The sequence below is a fragment of the Diadema setosum genome, chromosome 17, assembly GCF_964275005.1.
Source record: "Diadema setosum chromosome 17, eeDiaSeto1, whole genome shotgun sequence".
Lineage (NCBI taxonomy): Eukaryota > Metazoa > Echinodermata > Echinoidea > Diadematoida > Diadematidae > Diadema > Diadema setosum.
The window spans coordinates 25205024-25225675 of record NC_092701.1 but is presented as its reverse complement, the minus strand read 5'-3'; the positions used below and the strand labels follow the sequence as shown (position 1 = coordinate 25225675).

The 20652-nt window shown below is 36.0% G+C and overlaps 1 protein-coding gene and 1 long non-coding RNA gene across 2 annotated transcripts; one reads left to right on the top strand and one right to left on the bottom strand.

Moving 5' to 3' along the window:
* Positions 1-2757: 2757 nt before the first annotated feature.
* On the bottom strand, positions 2758-8359 carry LOC140240905 (uncharacterized). The gene is made up of 5 exons (XM_072320682.1): positions 8266-8359; positions 7652-7717; positions 6970-7038; positions 5654-5786; positions 2758-3892 (listed from the first exon to the last, which is right to left on the bottom strand). The coding sequence occupies exons 1-5, from the start codon at positions 8357-8359 to the stop codon at positions 2758-2760; spliced, it is 1497 nt and encodes a 498-aa protein (XP_072176783.1).
* A 2730-nt stretch (positions 8360-11089) lies between these two features.
* LOC140240917 (uncharacterized) lies at positions 11090-11916 on the top strand. Its single transcript, XR_011902045.1, has 2 exons — positions 11090-11496; positions 11795-11916. It is a non-coding gene; the product is annotated as an uncharacterized lncRNA (long non-coding RNA).
* The last annotated feature ends 8736 nt before the right edge of the window (positions 11917-20652 follow it).

Sequence of the window (20652 nt, the reverse complement as noted above, 5' to 3'; positions counted from 1 at the left end):
AGATGACACACAAACTATAACTTCGGAAACCATCGATTCAAAATCTGTACTTCGACGTGTCATACCTGTGTTAGTTCCAAAGTCGTTCGGTATTTGAGCAGCATACTACCTTTTCTATTTCATTAGCTAGAATGCTAACTCTCATATCATAATATGCTAAAATGTAGCAAAACTTTCATGTCATTTCTGTTCGAACTGCGTATATGTTCTTTCCGATTTCTTTGCCGTCCTTTTGATGGGTTTGGGGTTATGAATGGTACAAAATTTTTACCATCGAAAAGAAATCAAGAAGCCGATTAACTCTGTTATGACTCTATCAGAAAATATACCAAATTAAAGACTGACTATATAGGTTGACTTATGTCACCTATTTTGAGTCCTCACGTAAAGTTGAAAGTGGCAACTTTGTGTTGGTGTTGTGATGCACTGTCACATATATGTTATAATATAGGAAAACGTTCATGTCATTTCTGTTTGAACTGTGCATATACAGTCCGACCTCTCTATCCGGACATGTAGTGACCTGTGCTAATGTGGATAAGGGATTTGGCACGATACGGGAGACTCAATGTTTAATACGCGCAGCTGCCGAAGAACGATCGCCAGTATCGTGCCTTGTTTTAATGACAAATTTTCTGTCCGTGTTCTTGCTGTGATTTGGGAGTAGTAAATGTCCTAATACATGTTAGAAGAAAATTAGATGTAAATGTATCTTCATTATGTTGAGAATAATATTCAATTCATGTGGGTTCGTCTAGGAATTTAGTTTGAGTTTGAAATTCCCCTTTTCCCCGTAATTATTAGATTGAAAAAAAAAAAATCACGCCGAGATCGCATCCGGATAATAGAGAGATCCGGATAAAGGGAGGCCGGATAGGAGAGGTCGGACTGTATGTAATTGACGATTTCTTTGCCGTTCTTTTAATAGGATTATGGTAATAATGAGCACAAACTTTTCATGATTGAAAAACACTCCAGAAACGTATTAATTCTTTTATTACGGAACATATATCAGTTAAAAGCATTACACATATTAATATAGAAAAACAAACATCATACATACAAGCGAGTCCACCGTTACGATAACACGAGATAACATTTCACTCCAGTCCAGTGATGAAGACAATACCGTGAGTGAATGGAATTCTATAAAATCATAATATCCTACTATTTGGTCTCACTTTATAATTGTTACGGTTTTAGCATCACATACATGTATCAATTTAACATGAGTTTGATATTCTGTCAAGTTCATACGTTATCTATGTAATCATGAAATACATGGTTTAGTAATGGATTCATTCTGATCTCACTGCGACAATTTGGTTATCAAGTATGAGAACTTGTAAGTTTATTACACACGGATGTATGCATTTTTTCTTGTATATGGTGATTACATCAACAGCGCAATCATTACTATTTTAACCGAGTGCTATTATCATTCATTTCAATTTCTGTCTTGCTCGTGTCACCCATCACCCTGTAACAGATTACTATAGTGACACTATAGTCTCCAAACTGCGTTTCATTTAAAATTATTACAGACCTATAATGCACAGCTCTTCAGTTTGTTTATTTGTGTGTTTGTTTGTTTGTTTTTTGTGTTGTTGTTGTTTTTTTGTTTGTTTGTTTTTTTTTGGGGGGGGGTTGTCAGTTGAGCTGTTAATACGCCGTAATCTGTTGTACATGTACACGGATGTAAGCACAGTTATTACCTTGGCTTAATCCTTGAAAGCATGAAATCTTAGAGGAAAAAGGAAAAATGTTAATAATAAGCTACTTGGTTGAATTTATACACTATATACAGCATCAAACTTTAAAGGTAGGGAATCCCATTTGCATGCCTTAAATGAAGAGTTGTATAAGTACAGTGGTATGTTGAAGAGAGTATCATTTTAGAAACTCCCATAAAGTATTGAAACTGGAAGGTAACATTTAGTACATTTTTATTGACCGTTAGATTTTGAATTGAATTTTTTTCGGGGCTCACCGTAAATTCCAGTACATTACTAGGCTACCTTTGCAGACCCATGCACTGCATGTGTGTCCATCATGTATATTTTGTGAAGAAAGTTCATCAAAACTTACAAACATTTCTGTAATATACATTCTTGCCACACACTCTATATGTTATTACATCAGCTCTTATACTTTTAGATTTGTGTTTATAGATTAAAAAATACAGAAGACTGCAACAAAAAGGCTAAGTGTGGCTGACACACAGAACTACTGAGTAGTTGAGTTTTGTGCATTATTCAAATTGTAGATAACTGTTGACTTCCAAATTTCTCAGCAGTGGCCTAAACAAGTCTCCTGAGGTTCATATTTAATGTTTTGCTACATTTTGGGAGGTCTGTACAAGGTACCCCCTACCTTTAAGATATCCATCAACACTATAATGATACATTAAAAAAAAAATCATCGCTATTTGAATCATTTTGTTTCTTTTGCAATTTTGTCTATCACTTTATTATAAAATGTCGTTCATAATCTTAATTTGCATATTGATTTCAGCAATAAAGTGAAAGATTTCAAAATAACAATCACAAAATAATATGTTATACTTTCTAAGAACTTGTAGATTATGTGCTGTTTTGGTATATACATTCTGTGAGAACCCACAGGCCCGAATTCACGAAGGTGGTACAAATGAAACCATGGTTTAAACCTTGGTTTCATTTGTACCACCTTCGTGAATTCGAATTCTTGGTTTCATTTGTACCACCTTCGTGAATTCGAATTCTTTCAAATAGCCACCTACATATCAGTGTAGTTCATATAGATTTCTTCCTGCATCGTTGGCTCTGACTCAACCCTAGAAGCTCCTCGTGTTTTATCCACCTGTGCATAGAGCTCCTCACACGGTGGCGGTTCTGATACCGAAATGTTACCTACTGTTTTGTTCACTGTCGCGTACATTTCCTCACAGGTTTGGGGAGTTGACGTAAAATTCTCCGGGTTCTGAATCTCAGTGTCGTGACAATCATTGAAGCTGTCCCCTTCTGTCATCTTAGGGCGAAGATCATTGGCGAAGTCTTTTTCAGGATTCGACAGACTATAATCTCCAGAGTCGAAAGCATCAGGACATCGCGGTTGCTTGTTGGTATCAGTGTCACTTTGTTGCTCCGGATTCAGTTGATAGTAGAAGACGTCTTCAGAAGACATGGCTTTTATGGCATCCTTGCTGGAACAGGGCTTACTATATTTTCTGTCAGGGTAGATCTTATGCTGTGAAGTTTGACCAATAGGTGACAGACCAGGGTTGCGACTTCCTGTTCTGTCGTCAGGGAAAGCATGATTGAGGCGATCGTACTCGCTTTCTGTAGGCATTTCGGATGAATCGTGAAATAACGACAGTGAATTGTGATAACTGTCATCAAACAAGCACGCTTTACCAGTGGATCTAATGCCACCATTCACCATCCCGTCCGATTTACAAAGGTCTACATCCTGGTAGTCATTATCATCTCCATAAGCACACGCTGGTTGGTCCAGCGATGTCTCCTGCAGGCCACAATATTCATTATCAGAAGGAATATTCATTGAGGTCAAAGAAGTTCCGATGCCGGTATTTATGTGACTTTCGTCGGGAACTGTACAAGGGAAGCCACGATTTATGCTGATAAAGGTAGAAAGCCCCTCGTCTATCTCTTCAGCATCTTGGTAGATGTGACTAGTGTGCCCGAGATGGCCCCCTCTGTCTCCGACGGTGTTGCCCAGAATATGAGGCAAAAAGCTACCAGCTGTTGTAGCATTGGTATTGGTAGCGTCCGACAAAACGGTATGATCCGTCGTGATTGGCTCTTGTACAGAAGTGTCGATGGGATTCATCTGAAGCTGCCCGCCATTTGGGTGAACATTTGGCTGATGCGAGGTTTGGGATCTCCAATGTCTGCAATTTAATGGGGAAATTGAATTTATGATTTTACGCATGTGACCGTGCATCGCAAAGCCACCAAAAAGTCGCCATACATGGATTTTTAGTTAAGAGTAGATTGTGGAAGAGCAGAATCTAAGATTTAAAATGAAATATACACGTCAGTGCAAACAGACTTGCCAAACCAATTTAAACAATGGAAAGACAGGCACACTTTGCAGAAGTGTGTACTCAAAAGAGAGGCTTTAAACTTTAGGGTCTATAGGCAAATGCGTAATTTCCCCCAGCTGTCTGCAATGAATGGAACAAAGAAAAAAGATATAAATTTCCATGAAAATTACAATTAAGTGGTTATTAAACTAAAAAGAAAGTTTGCTCATCATTAAAGTACGTTATGGCCAATATAAACTTCAAATGCAACATTAGTGTCATTTCAATTATTAGAGATGAAAACTGTTTGAAGGGTTTCTAGTGTTTTAAATCGGTAAATCTGAGAAAGCCTACATCAGACCGAAACAAAGTATTTGAAAAACTGCAAAAGAATCATGGTGCGCAATCACATAGTATAGTGTCGTTGTATCGACAACGCTTGACGCGTGACCATGTAGTTTAGCGTAATAAAGTCGGAAATCCTAGAGCTGACAAAAAGAGGTATGTTCATTTTGCCCTTTCTTCGTGTTCACCCGTGCCACTTTACTTTTGATTAGGTTCATTTCAATTTGAAGGTCTAGTAAGCTTGACTGCCTATTGTTATATCATTCGAGCCTTTCTCCCTGCACACTATTCAGACGACTGGTGAGAATTTTCAATAATTAAAGACTCGGTAGCACTGGAAAATGTGGGTGTCCGATTGAATCGGTCTTAATTCGCTGCCCACCGAGGCATATTCGAAACAACGAATAGTGCTCGTCAGCCAGTTGTTTTAGGGACGATTCTAGTCAAGATTTTTCTTCTCCCCTCCCCCCCCCCCTTTTTTTTTTTTTTTTTTTTTTTTTTAGGCTGAGTATGTACTTGCACATCAGTGATCAGTGATAAAACTGTGCACAATTTGTTACGGGGATTTTCGAATATACCCGAACCGGGCCCGCCTTTCGAATCCATGCATCCCCACGATACGGGGTCTTTAAAAGATGCAATTTTTATTTCAAAAAATAGATCAGCAAATTAAATCAAGATGAATGTCTTCTATTGTTTTAAAACAATACCACAAGGCTGACTCAATACTTGGACTTGGACTGGGAGAGATACTCATCTCGTATGATAAGCCTGCATTCACAAATTGGCAGTCTAACCACTCACACTCGCTTGACAGCCTCCAAAATTCAACTCCACATAATTTTGTCTTTGCTTGTTTTTCTGTGTTGTCCGTATCCTTTTCTCTAGTTTTTTGACTGTGTATACATAGGCGGCTCCTTGCCATTGATTTGGTGGTGGTTTTCGTAAAATATGTTGAAAAAAATACTGTATCAATGAAAGTTTTGGGCGACAGATGGAATAATAACATGATAAAATGTCTGGCGACCAGAAACTCGGGTTTTCGTGATAACAAGTCCACCCACCAATAGTTATGTAAGAAGAATACAAATCAGCAAACTTACTTCAACATTCATGTGCATTCAGTAATGTACACTCACTTCTGACTGAGGAATATGCTTTATTTGTTTCCTGGGTTGCATACAATGATTCCACACCCTAGATTTACAAACTAGTTTTCACAAAAATTCACACCCCCATTCCCTTACATCCCATATAATAGTTTGTATTAAAAAAAGTCACCTTTTCTTTTGATGTTTCCACCAAGCCATTATCATGGACAGTATGACAAGCACGGCGAAAACAACACCAAGAAGGATTCCCAGGATGTAAGCAATAAAATTCATCTCATAAAGTTCGGTATCTGGTTCGATATCTGGAAGATAAATCATTTAGTGAGTCCATCGTCACCTTAAAAATCAATGGAGGAAGAATTTGCTCTCGTAGTTTTTTTTTTCTCTCTTTTATGATGACTATAGGCAGAAATTACGTTTGTTTGTTTTTATAATCAGATCAAATCATTATGAAGAGAATTGGTTCTATTCTGTAACCTGGCAAGATTTCTCACTTTGCTGAATTATCGCAGTATACTAACATTGAAAAAAAAAATGTTCTTTGCTGTTGACGAGTGACTGTTAAGATAGCATGAGATGAGAGACTTCAGAAAATCAGATTATTCGTGCCCGGTTTGAAGTGTTGTACTCATAGAAGTTCACACACTTGACGGAAAGAGCATAGGGGAATTATTACACAAATTCGTATAAGCAGATTCTGAAGTGATTGCTGTAGTCGAAATGTTTATCACAACAGTTCCCAAGTCCCTGATTTACATTCAGGCAGAGCATTCAAACCTGACCAAAACTGTAAACGAATAAAGGATTAACAAAATTTTCTGTAAATGTTTACTTTGCATAGGCAGACGTAATGTACTTGATCGCTTTTGTAAGCCATATTCACGATTGGAGCTTTTTCAAGAAAATGCATTTCTGTTCGACCAACGCAATGTGTTCTGTGACAGTAACGATACTACGAAGACCTGATAAAATCGCCAGACATAATATGTTTTCTTCAGTCCCTGTTGAAAAAAAAAGCACATTACAACTTGCCATTTCTTCATGGACAATGGGTATTCTGACTTTTGAATATGCATCGTCTTTCTGTCTGTCTTGCTTTACTGTCTGCGACTTTCTTATTCTTATAATGTGTTCATTGTTTAGATATGAACTCAACTCACAAACTTTCATATAAAAAAAGAACTGGGCAAACGCTTTATTGATTCCAATGTTATTTTAGTATCAGAGTTTTTTGTCATCATAAATAAAGCAGTAGCACTTTCATACCTTGAATTTAAATTCAAATAAAATGATGTCGAATTTACCATGAATTGTCACCCGTGGTTCGCTTTTGCTATAAAAACATGTTAACCAAAGGATTACCCTAAAATGTAGATCAATTGCAGCAAAATAGTTTTCGGACGAAATTACTGCCAGTGAGAAGGGGAAAATGCAGTAAAAAAAAAAAACACTTGCTATATGGGTTGAATCAATTACTAAACTCACGTGACGAAGAAGTTACAGTAACTGTTGTCTCTCCAAATGACGTCAGAACTTGAATAGTCGGTCTATGCCCTGTGTATTTTAATCAAAACACAGGCAATACTGACAGTATATACTAGTACATGTTGATGGGAAATCTCCTAATCAGTTTATACTTTTTGTGACAGCACCTTTCTGTGCAATATTACAGTTTTCACACTTTCCAGATCGACAATACGTACATGCATATACAGAACAATTCTTGTATCTGTCAGATATCAGACTTATTTGCATGGTGATCAAAGTACAACAGTAACTGTTTGTAGTGTATGAGTGCTCACAAAAGAGAAGTCGGCATTTTATTGAATTCATGTGATTGTCTTTGTTTTCTAACATGTCTCAAATCAACCGTTGCAGTCAAATGAAATAATACCACATTAACGACAACTGAATTTCGAGGAAGATGAACATTTCTCTTTAACTAATATTTTTGATATTGATTGACACTATCTTTGACGTCATCTTTGCTGTTGTTGTCACGGTTTTTCAAAAGCGCTTAGAGGCTGGTCGAGATTGTGCTCCATGAGCATGCTATTATTATCTATTATAATTATCATAATCATAATCTTTAGGGCATTTGTTGTTACACAAAAATTTTGTTCATGCGGATATGATGAGGTATATAATTGCAAGCCTTGGTACTTACCATTAGACGTGTTTTGCATACTTTGTGTGGGCTTTATGCTGACGTTGACATCTTCCCACTCATCGTCTGTGAACAAAAGGCCCACACACAAAAATAGTGACAACCACATAAACAGAATTCGTCCCATAGCGTAGCATAAAGTGTCACTCAGAAACTTCACGGACTTAAAATGTTGTCTTATTGAAACGTAGTGATGAAAGCGCTGTAGTAATCTGTCATGAATCGCTTGTTAATGTTAAAAATACATTTCATCTCTTTTGGTATGTTTTCTAATAAAGGCCGGAAAATAGCCAGGGGCATTTTCAAAAACGCATCAGTCATTCTCATGAACATAAAAGACCGAGAAAAGACTAATCTTTCCCAATGGTTTACATGTTAGGGTATCAGAATCTGTGCATTACGAGTTGTATGATTTTAAGTTAATAAGTCTTGAATGATACAAACGCATTTGAGTTACTTAGTTCAATTGTTCCATCAGGCGTGGAAGTATTAATTCAATGTCGTTACAACCATCTGTCATTGTTCCACACTAATTGATGAGAGATTGGTTTGAAATACTGTGGTTATTCGAGATTAGGCAAGATTATACTGTAGGATGTATTTGCACGTCACACCGTTGGTCTCCTTTCTGGCTTCACGGCAAGACGGAGTTGAAGTGTTCCAAACAGGGAAGTAGGTCGACCGCCCTGGTAGTCCCATACACTGCATTGTCGCACTCCCGTTCACGACGAACTCTCTGCCACAAGCAAGAGTTATCTTGGACCCGAAGCGTGTGATATTCGAGTCCCAAAGACCGTTAGGCACAATCCCCGGATGATCACAAAACCCAACGGAGACTTTCAATGAATAAAGAAGGCAGGGATTAACTTGCCATAATCAATTATATATAATCCATGTTAATATGCAATCATGATAATAATCAAGGAAAATATATTACAATATATCTTTTTCCTGCAACATAATAATTCACTTGTTAGTCCCTTGGACCGACGCGACAATGAAGTTCCCGCGGATCTCAGGTCAGAAAGATCAGCACCCACACATACCCACACACACACACACACACTTTTATTACACGTAAAAGGAAAATGTATGACTCAATCTTATTTTTCCAAGCCATGTATAGAATCACTAAGAAATATGAATAATATACTTACCCATATATTATACATGATAATTAGTCCTTGTAGTTTCTGTAATCATAATGTATGGTGCCATCAACGAAGATAATAAAAAATCAGTGCTAATCAATTGATCAGTGAACACTTGAAAAGAACAATATTAAAAGACTCATGTATTATTTACTAGGGGTTTTGGAATAACTTCATATTTCAATTCAATTCAATTTCAATTCAATTTCAATTTATTCGGTAACTGTATGACACAACATAAAAAAATTGCACATTACTCTCTTAATTTCTAGGACTTAAATTTTAAATCTTTCTTACGACTTAAAATATTTTAAGTCTTTAAGACTTATTTTAGGTGGCTTCGATTAAAAGTTGAGTGTCGAAGCTGTTCGCAATCTAAATCTAACAAGGACTTAAACTTTCAGCCAATCAGATGACTTGTAAATGACGTCATGCGCTATCTTGAACCGCCTAAAACCGGAATTGGCGCTAATGCTTAAGAATGTGTTTGATAACTCTGGGACTCAGTAACCAAAGATAAAAGATGTTAAGATGTGCACTAACCGCCCTACATTTTTGGCGAGTTTGAGCCTTGCCGCTGTATACAGCGCAGTCCATCCCTGAAGCGCCAGTGCTACTCTCTAAAAAAAATCGAGTGAAAATTTTCACTCTAAAAAGAGTGAATACAAAAAAGAGTGAATTTCGAGTGAAATTGGAGTGAATTTTGAGTGAAAATGTTCATTTTCACTCATTTTGGAGTGACGTCAGGGATCACTCGAAGATTCTGGAGTGATCCCTGACGTCACTCCAAAATGAGTGAAAATGAGCATTTTCACTCAAAATTCACTCCAATTTCACTCGAAATTCACTCTTTTTTGTATTCACTCTTTTTAGAGTGAAAATTTTCACTCGATTTTTTTTTAGAGAGTAACGTTAGCTGTTCATGGCTAATTAGTAATGTGTCTATCCAAACATTGTAACAAGTTACATGAAGGCTAACGTTGTACTAGTATTGTGGGGGCTCTATTTTGGTGAAACTGCAAGTACAAGTGTAATAATACAGGGACTCTTATAAAGCGCCCATTCTACCTAATGATTTACGATGTTGGTGTCTTGACTGAAAGGTAAAGCTATGGGCATAACAGGCTACTGTAGCGTAGGCCTAACTGTCGTCTAACACTGAGTAACAGTAACAAGTTAGTGTCAGTTCACCCCTTCCTACACTCTGGTAAGGTTTAATTTATCAATTTCTACGTAGAAAGGCACAGTTCTAGGCCTTATCATGCCCTATGCTGTGATAAAATGTAGGGCATATGCTGTTAGATGGGTTTTATTTTTAACGTTGTGTTTAGGCCACCAATAGTACGTAGACCCTATATGGGCGCTACAATAGAACTGCGACCAGCCCAAACACAAAGCCCCCTGTGTGATGAGCGCCCCAGGGTTTAGGGCGCCAATGTTGCAATGCCAGTGCAGTGGCGTCAAGCTCTGAACTTTAAAAACTTCTATCGCATGGGCCATATTGGCTGACATCACCAATTTCTATTGACTCCCATATTAAAATAGGGGGTCTACAATTAATAAACAGTTTCTGTTCCACTGCATGACTAGGTCTACTGAGTCTGATGTCACAACGAACAATTACCTTTGGCGTGTGCACTCAACACTCTTACTATCAAGCGTGCATCATGTCACTCATTTTACTGGAATAATCAACTTCAATGCTACTTGCACTCGGCTGCGTACATGTGTATGTAATGTGAATGTGCTACTGATTTGCATTCCATGAAAATACTTCTACTATTATCACTACCACTCAGTAGTAGGCCTGGACACCTAGGCCTTATGGTTGCCATTTCTGCACTGAATTCAAGACTCTTTCTTGAACTAGTAAGTCTGTTAGAGTTATTGTTGAAGGCGTTGTATGAAACAAATAATGTATGGAATTAACTCGTGCAATGGAACAAGATTTCGCACCTGGATAAAGGTAATCTACTCCAGTCTTTCTCTTTGTAGCATAATCAATGTGGTGATCTGTGTTTGAGTAGAAGGATCTAGACTTAAAAATTCTACAGATCTACACTTCTGGCTGAGATGTATGCATTAAGCATCACATACACCAGTGAGAGAATGTAGTGAAGTTTTACAATATATGAGGCCTTTTTTATTTTTACTTTTAATATTTTTTAAGATAAAGGGAATGCAAATTACCTGTTATTTGTATAATTTGTACTCCAAGGAGTACTCTGTCAGGACTATCCCTTCTTGGTGTTTAGTATATGCAAGACATCCCTGGTATTTCTAAAAATTGATTTTAACGATAACATCTGAAACAAAAATCAGAGATATCGGTCTCATTTTTTCCTCCAGCATGAAATACAACCCTCGAGACCAATAAGAAATAATTAATTACATAAAAATCTAGAAGTGTGGCTATGACGACCGTTTATACCCCGAAGCATATTTGTTTTCTTCCTTTTTTTTTTTTGTCAAGCGTTTCTGTTTTTCATTTTCCACTTCCTTATCACTGATATTTCACAGTTTTTGTGTTTATTTTCAGATCAATGCGGACTTTGCCCAGTTGTACCGAGAAAAGTGCAGGAGATGGTGAACAGATGGGGGCCATTTTATGTCAATAGAATCTTGCACTTGCCAAGCGAAACCACCCTTAGTTGCAAGACATCGTAAGAAGATGTGAAGACATGGATGGAGACAGTAAGTCCTTCCGCCAATCCTCATAGATCTTGTGGCATTGATTATAATTACTGGAACAATTTCTGTCCAAAGTGTAAGAGTAAAACTTACTCATTTGTCTATGCTTCATTGCTATTACACATTTCAGGAAAGTGAATGTGCACGAGTTTGCTCTTCATAGACTGATATTGATAATAAGTCGAAAACTGAATGTTAGGGATTGTCAGAGCTGATACAATACGTCATATCTAATATGTTAAAGGGAATGGGTGAAATACTTAAAGTTGAAAAAAAAATTGTATTGTGTTCCATTCTATAGGAATTTTGTGGAATGTCACTACTTGCAGCGATGCTTCACAGACCCAACATCCCCATGTAGAAGAAAGGGAGAGGACCTCTCATGCTCCCGAGGGATGCCCAGCAGTACCTGGTGCAGAATGACTATGTGCCTGTAAGTACAGTATATGCTTAATGTTTATAGACTTGAAATCAGTTCATGATCAAATCACTGAGCTTCCAATTTTGAGAATTATCAATATGCATGTTTCATTGGGCTTTTAAGTACCAGCTCATGTTTAGAGAAGAATATTTGAGCATCGTATCTTACAAAGCAAGACTCGTGTAGAATCTGCATGTACTCAGTAACAGGTGGAATTTAAAAATCTGAATTTCTCATGCTGTCGTGAGAAATGCAAAGTTTTCTTCTCTGATATATCAGTGTTTTTGAAGCGATTCTTCTCAAACAAACTTTAGAACATTCAGCAATGAGTATTGTGAAGGGGTATCTACCGTGTTTTGACAGTTTTCTTTTAAATTCATTAAATTACGGATTAAAAATGCATGCTGACTTCTATTGATTTGTAATAATATGTACATCAAATATCTTATGAGTCTGGAACATGTAAATATCAAGTAGGCCCCACCCCGATGATGGCAAAAAGTAATCTGATTTCTGGGAATTTTTTTCAAGGCTTTGAGGTTTACCAGATCAGTGAGACAAAATGTTTTAAAATAATATGTTCCGATATATATCAGAAATATTTACTTGTACATCACAAACTAAAAGTTATGTGATGAATATGTTATTAGTACATTGTATTTAAGATCAATATGTAAAATTATATTTTAAGATTTTTTTCCCTCCAGAGTGCCCTCTCACTGAGAACTTAACTTCCCTCTATGTGATGCAAAGTTTATTTGATAATAATTGCAGCCTTTGTCATTTGCTCAAACGATTCAAGTGAAATTTAGTTCGAAATATCAGTACTGCTATACATGTTTAATCTCTTTTCAGGTAGGAACCAATGTTCATGGCATTGCTGATGCAGAGACTCCCACCCCAGCCTCAAGCATCTTCTGATCTGGAGATTCTCCCACCTGAAAGCCCTTACAAACGGGAAACGCCAAGTTGATCCGCGCGAAACGTATACATCACGAGCGAGAAGCGCAAAGTTCAGTGATGCTAAAGATGCCACCTTCAGCCAGCCCTGCTTAGTCAGATAAGGGAGTGACTAGACGTACATCCAGTATTTTCTCATCCTGGACAAGACTATACTAAGTCCAGGCTGGAGATGACCGGAAGCAAGAATTTGACAGACTCTTTAAAGCCCACTGTGTCTTCATTGTCAAATATGCTTGGGTGCTTGAAGCATTCTTTGATTTTGTGGCGGCATATTCATGTACTGCTACAATCCTGAGTGAGGGCTTCGTTCTGGGCATTAGCCACGAACTTCAAGAACACGTCAGTGTATGATGCTAGTAAGATTTTCCGACATTGTGCCACAAACCCATGCACACAAGAAGCATATCTGACTTGCCCTGATGTGCAGCAAAGTTTTCTTAATTTTCGGTGAATTCTTAAATCAAAGTAACACAGGTAAAATGCTGCAATGTTTCCTTTGAAGATACTATCATGCATAATGTTTGACTCATGGATATTGAGTTATGTTATGTGTGCCTCACTTTTCCATTTATATTGAGCTACAAATCCATGCACACAAGAAGCATGTCTGTCATGCCCTGGTTGTAGTAAAGTTTCCTTGTAATTTTTTTGTGTGTGCATTTTTAAATGAAAATAACACAATAAGGAAAGTTAATGCCGCAATGTTTCCTTTAGAGGTGCTATCATGTATGTGTGTGCCTCACTTTTGCATTTGCATTGCTACGTGAACATTTAAACAATATTTCAAGTTTTTATACATGTCCAGTTTCAATTTATTTATTGTTCATCTTTGGCTTGTTTTCTGTATATTATGTCTGGTTGATGATGAAAAAAAAAAGTAATGCCAGATCCGCATTGATTTAAATTGAAAGAAGAAAGTTTAAGTTCCCCTGAACAATTTTGTAATTATTCAACGATTACCTAATTTTCATCACTCCCACAGTGTTGTTGAGCCATTGTCCATCACATTTATTGAGCGCTGATTTGTTGCTATTTTCATTATGACATTGTGGCTAAACACTTTAATATGAAACTCTCTATTTATAAAGAAATAAACTTTGGTTTTCCAGCCAAAGTATGTGCTTGAACCCACGAGGAAGGATAGATCCAGCGCAGATGGGCACCTTAAACAAATTTAGAGCATTTGACTTGAAATTTGGCACACATGACCGCTATGGTATATAGATATGGAAACAATGTGGTGAGCAATGCGTTGCCATGGTAACAGCTTTTTTTTTAAACCAAAAAACATACAAAAATATTGTGGATTCAGCTAACTTCCTTTAGTCTTCGAGCATTTAGCTAGAAATTTGGCACAAAAGACCACTGTGGTATGTAGATGTGTAAACGTATTCTTTCGTAAGTGTCGATCAATGTGTTGCCATGGTAACGGCATATTTTGAATGAAAATCATACAAAAATATTGTGGATTCAGTTAACTCCCTCACTCTTTGAGTAATTGGCTTGACATTTGGCACATGCAACAACTTTAGCATATAGATGTGCAAACTTAATCTTTCATCAACGGTGAACAATGCGTTGCCATGGTAACAGCATCTTTTCACTAAAATGCATACAAAGATATTGTGGATTCATGTAACAACCTCAGTCTTTGAGCATTTAGCTTGAAATTTGGCACACCTGACCACTATGGTACGTACATGTGCAAACTTAACCTTTCGTCATTGTTGATCATTGTGTTGCCATGGTAACAACATAGTTTGAATGAAAATCATACAAAAATATTTTGGATTCAGGTAACTCCCTCAGTCTTTGAGCATTTGGCTTGAAATTTGGCACATGCAACCATTGTAGTTCAGAAATATGCAAACTTCATATTTCATCATTAAACAATCTGTTGCCATGGTAACGGTGCATTTTCCATGAAAATCATACAAACATTTCGATTCTCCTGTCTCTGTTTAGAGCATTTTGGCTTCAAATTTGGCACATGTTACCTCTACATTACCTAGATGTGCAAAAAATCTTTTGTCAGTGTGGAAAATGTGTTGCCACATCGTGGTAACAGTATATTTTGCATGAAAATGATACACTAATGTGAATTCAACTAAACCCCTCACCCTTTTAGCATTTAGCTTGAAATTTGGCACATATGACGGCTATGATATAGGGCCTATAGTTGTGCAAACTTCATTTTTTTCTTAATGTCCAACATTGTGTTGCCATGGTTACACAATTTTTAGTAAAAACCATAGAAATCGTCAGTTTATCTTGCTCACTCAGTTTTTGAGCAATTGATTTGAGAGGTGGAACAGTGCATTGCCATGGTATTTTTTTTCTTTATTAAAAAGTAAGAAAAAATAATCCTGGTTGAGCTAATTCCCTCAATTGTGGGTGGGGGTATATTAATCACAATGAGTGATAATTCTAGTTAAAAATTCAGATTGCATCACTTCAACATAGTGCTTTGTTACGAGATATGACATCAAAGTAATTAAGAAACTAGTGGTCCATCTCACTTGAACAGTCTCTTGAGATGGTTCCCTGTCATCAGTTGAGATTGATTCTTAAATATCAATAGATTAAGCAGGAATTTGTATATTCTTTTGTCAAACATTTTGTCTACCAAAATGCAGTATGGAAATGTACTTATGTAAATCCATTTCAGACAATCGATATTCAAGGAATTTTAGAAGTAAGTTTAGAATGTTAACTGTTATTTGAGCTTCTTAATGTTTTAAGGTGAATTTACTTCAGAGTTTACATAGATCTTGCTCCCTACTGTTATATGTAATACAGTTTGGATTCAATTGTAAATTTTCCCTACGGAATAGTGGAAAAATTAGGGAAGTCTGGTAAGAAATAAGGAAATGTAACACGTTTTCAGAAAACATTTCTTGACTAGTCCGTATGAATATGCAAATACATGCAGGTGAAAAGTGTAAAAATTTTGAAGGAATGACATCATCAATTCCCTCATTTGGACGTTCATAAAGACTGGACAAGATCTGTTTTCTGGAAATGTGTGAAATTGAAAAGAGGCATATCTTCCTTATTTCGTAGCTGATTTTCATAGTCTTTACACCATTCTGTGTAGGGAAATTTCTTCTCTTTTCTAATTTGATTACACTAATTTTGGCCTTTACTTCCCTCTTGATTAAATTTATACTATGCATCATTCCAAAAAGTCAAATAATTCTTTAAATTGCATGCATGGGACGTAAAAAGCGTGTAAATCTAAACGTCAACTTAATGGAGGCTGTATTGTTTATTACACAGCATCATTTCTAAAATTTAAGTTATTAGAATTCATATATAATCTTACATTTGTTCATAGTTTCCATCTTACGACTTAACGATGCTCACCAGGGAAAGAAATACATAAAATGAAAGTGAATCAAGTCGTATGGAGTCATCTTGCAAGATTTTAAAAAAAAAAAGTGAAAAAAGTAATCTATTTGGCAATGAAGGTTCCAGTCGTCTAGTAACTTGTTTACAGAACACAGTGAAAGAAGCATCAGTAACATGAATGTGAAGATGTGACCATCTGAGACTATTGCAAAATATGCTCTGTTTTCATCATGTCGTATTTCATTTTTTTCTGGAGCCTACATGTGTATGACAATCATCTCTATATTTTGTAACTTATCGATGTTTGTGAAAAATGCATCAGTTTGATTTTGTTAAAATAAGTAGACCTTTACATGTGAAGAAAGTGCATCAATTGGCTGTCATTTTCAGTAGTCTGAGTTTAAATCCATGATGGATTTATTTGAAATAAATCCAAGGAAGGCTTAAAATAAGTCTTTTATCGTTTAAATCCAAGCTGGATTTATTCTAAAAACAAGTCTAAGAAAGATTTAAATGTAATCTAATAAGAATTAAAAAATAAATCCTATAGACTTGAAATTTAAGTCGAACATAGACTTAAATTGTTAAATCCTAGCTAAGACTTACTTTTAAGTCCTAAGGTTTTGTCCGTATGTACAGTCCGCTAGGACTTAAAGAAATAAATCCTTAGGACTTAAAAATAAATCCTAGAAATTAAGAGAGTATAAAAGACATAACATTCAAAGGCCGGGACCCCTTGTAAGCAACTAATGCTTGTTATGGGGCCCCTTTGCAGCAATCAAACAATCAATACCAAAAATGCAATTAAGCATGTATATCGAAATTTCTGTCATAAGTAGTAAATTAAAAAAATACAGAATTACGTTACAATATACACATAGACATACGCAAGCATACACTCAGTAAAAAATGCAATGCAAGAGATTGGTGAGAGGGTGAAGAAACGAAGATAAAGAAAGAAGAAAAAGTACAGCTGTTGAAGTCTACTCAGTCAAGGATGATAATTTTTTAAATGTAATACGTTTGAATAGGGTTCTGAAACGAGTAAGTGTAGTACTGGATTTAAGATCAGAAAAAATTAAATTCCATTCATGCGCCCCTGTGAATCGAATAAAATGAGATCTTGTTGTTAAGCGACAACTTGGAACTCGAAGATTATCTTTAAAACGGGTTGAGTATGCACGGAATGACGAATTTGTTGTAAACATGTTTTGAAAAATGGAAGTTAGTGTCCCTTTATGATACTTAAACATGAATACCAATACATTAAGTTTCACAAGTTCAAATATAGGAATGATTTTATTTTTAATGAAAAGAGGTAGACTCGGTCTTCGAAAATCACTTTTTGTTACAAGCCGAACCGCACGTTTTTGGAATCTGAACAGTTTGTCAATATGAACTTTGTATGTCTTGCCCCAAATTTCACAGCAATAATTAAGGTGAGGTAATATTAAAGCATTGTAAATAGAAAGCAATATTTTTCTTGGTAAAAAAGACTTAAGTTTAGATAGAATTCCTATACTTCTCGATATTTTAGCGGTGATGCTTGTAATGTGACACTTGCAATCGAGAGACTCATGGATTAAAATACCTAAAAAATTTATTGATTCAGTTCTATCTATAACAACACTTTCTATTTGTATTGGAGAAAGATTTTGTGGTATTTTCTTTCTCTTGGAATGGAACAAGACATACTTTGTTTTCTTAAAATTCAAAAAAAAATTATTGCATTAAACCACTCATTTAACATACAAAGTTCTTTATTCAATGTAAGTACAAGTGAAGTAACATTTTCATGAGAGTAAAATACCACAGTATCATCTGCAAAATGTTTGAACAATTAATTATGTCATTTACATATACAAGGAATAAAAGGGGCCCAAATACAGAACCTTGCGGTACGCCAAGAGTTACATCTAATTGAGTGGATTCGACACCATCGACCACCACATACTGCCGTCTATTTGATAAATAACTACCAAACCGTTGTAGAGGTAAACCTCTTATTCCATAGAGATGTAGTTTCGTTAGCAGGATGTGGTGGTCGATGGTGTCGAACGCCTTTGAGAGATCCATAAATACACCACAGCAATAGTTACCTTTGTCAATTTCTTGAAGAATGTAGTCAGTAAAACAAATAACACTGTGTGAAGTAGAATAATTTTTACGAAAACCGAATTGCTCAGAAATTAATATATTATTTTTAGTGAGGAACTCGTAGAGCCTGTCATACATAAGTCTTTCTAGAAGTTTAGAAAAAATTGAAAGAAGAGCAACAGGTCTATAATTATCAATATATTTTGGATCATCTTGTTTATGCAAAGGTACAATCTTCGCTGTCTTTAATTTTTCGGGTATAAAGCCAGTGCTTAAAGATTTATTACAAATATCGCATAAGGGGTCAACTATGTAATGTATACAATCCTTGACAACACGAGGGGATATATCATCAGGCCCACTTGCCTTTAAAATTTTTTTAGAAGAAGACAATTTTAACAATTCATAAATAGTAGTGGGTTTAACAAAGAATGATTCAGCGTTCTCACATGAAACAAACTCTTGGAATGAATGTGATGGGCTGCATACCAATTTTGACAACTTTTGGCCAACATGAATGAAATAAGAGTTAAATTGATTCACAATATCTTGCTTTGAGGAAAACTTACAATTATCAAAATACATATTGTTTGGCATTAAATTATGTTTTTTCTTACCTAAAATACTATTTATATGACACCATGTTTTCTTTAAGTCATCTTTTACTGACGAGAACAATTCATTATTATATCTATATTTAGAATAACGAATGGTGTTTGTAAGTTTGTTTTTATAATCTTTAAAAGCAGTCTTATGTTTTGTATCTGGATTCTTTAAACTTGTTTTATATAATCTGTTTTTACGATTTATAGATTTAAGAATGCCTTTAGTAATCCAAGGTTTCTTACATTTATCCACCTTATTCACATGAATAATCTTAAAAGGAAAACAAACATCATATATATCATAATTTTTTTCAAAAATGTGTTATAACACTCGTCAACATATGTACATTCTTTTACACTTGACCAATCGACATTTTTTAATTTCTCACGAAATGACAAAAGGTTTATATCATTAATAATTCTTTTACGTACTTCTTTTTTCTTTGAAATGTTATGTTTAATACTCATTCTATTTTTTACTATGCCAAATACCGGAAAGTGTTCAGAAAGGTCATCATAGATGATTCCACTGTAAGAATTTTTTTTCAGGGGTGTTAGAATATATGTTGTCAATTAAAGAGGCTCTATTTGCTGAGATGCGATTTGGTTTTGTGATCATTGGAAAAAAATGAAAAGAATACATCATGTCTAGGTATTCATTTGTTTTGTGATGGGAACCAGAATTTAGTAAATCGATATTGAAGTCGCCCAGGAGATAGATTTCTTTCTTTTCATTTTCCAGTATTTAAAAAATATCGTTAATTATGGAAGTAAAATCTGATATGTCAGTGTTTGGTGGACGATAAATACATGCAACAACAATAGATTTGTCATTAAGGCTAACTTCTATAAAGAGCATTTCATAATTGTTTGATATACATGATAAGTCGGTTCGTAATACAAACTGATATTCATTTCTTACATACATCAATTAGTGAGCTCCATCTCAGAATCAATGACAAGTTGCGTTCTCATTTCAACTTTAACAGACTTGCACAGATTAGGAATTTCCCATTAGGTTCCTGAGGTCGTCTTTGCTCTTAATGGCGATCCTTCTCTCCCCCTGTTTAAGCAGTGCATAGATTCGGCCATCTTGGGTCCAAGCGACCTTTACAGCTTCTGATGATTTGACTGCCCAGAAAAGCTCACTTCTCGTTTTGGTGAGGCTTTTATGAATGAAAACAGGGGTCCCTTGGCTATTCCGGAGCACTTTCCTTGCCCGGGAGATTCTGTCACGAGAGTTGTAGTTCGCAAATTTAGCTATGATCCCCCTGGGTTTTCCTCCGTTTCGGCGTCCTAGTCTGTGGCTCCTATCAAGATCTTTACAATCAACTTGTAGATTCATCTTTTCCCTGCATAGCTTTATAATAGTTTCATCAGTATTTTCTCCTTCTGTCTCGGGTATTCCATGAAAAATTATGCAATTTCTCCTAGAATATTGTTCTGCTTCCTCATTTTGTCGGCTCACTGCTTTAAGTTTGTTTTCGAGAACAGCAATTCGGTCGTCACGTAGCTTTAACTCATGTTCGAGAGTTGCGTTAAAAGATTCAGCCACTTTATCAGTTATGATTGGTGTTAGTTCAGAAATTACTGCTTCTTTGATGGCACTCACCAGTTTATTAATAGTTTTGTCGTCTTCGATGGCTTTGTGTAATTCCTCGCGTACGGTGCTCGTCAGGCACTGGGTCGCCGGGTTTTCCGTTTGTAGTTTTGTAATCTGTC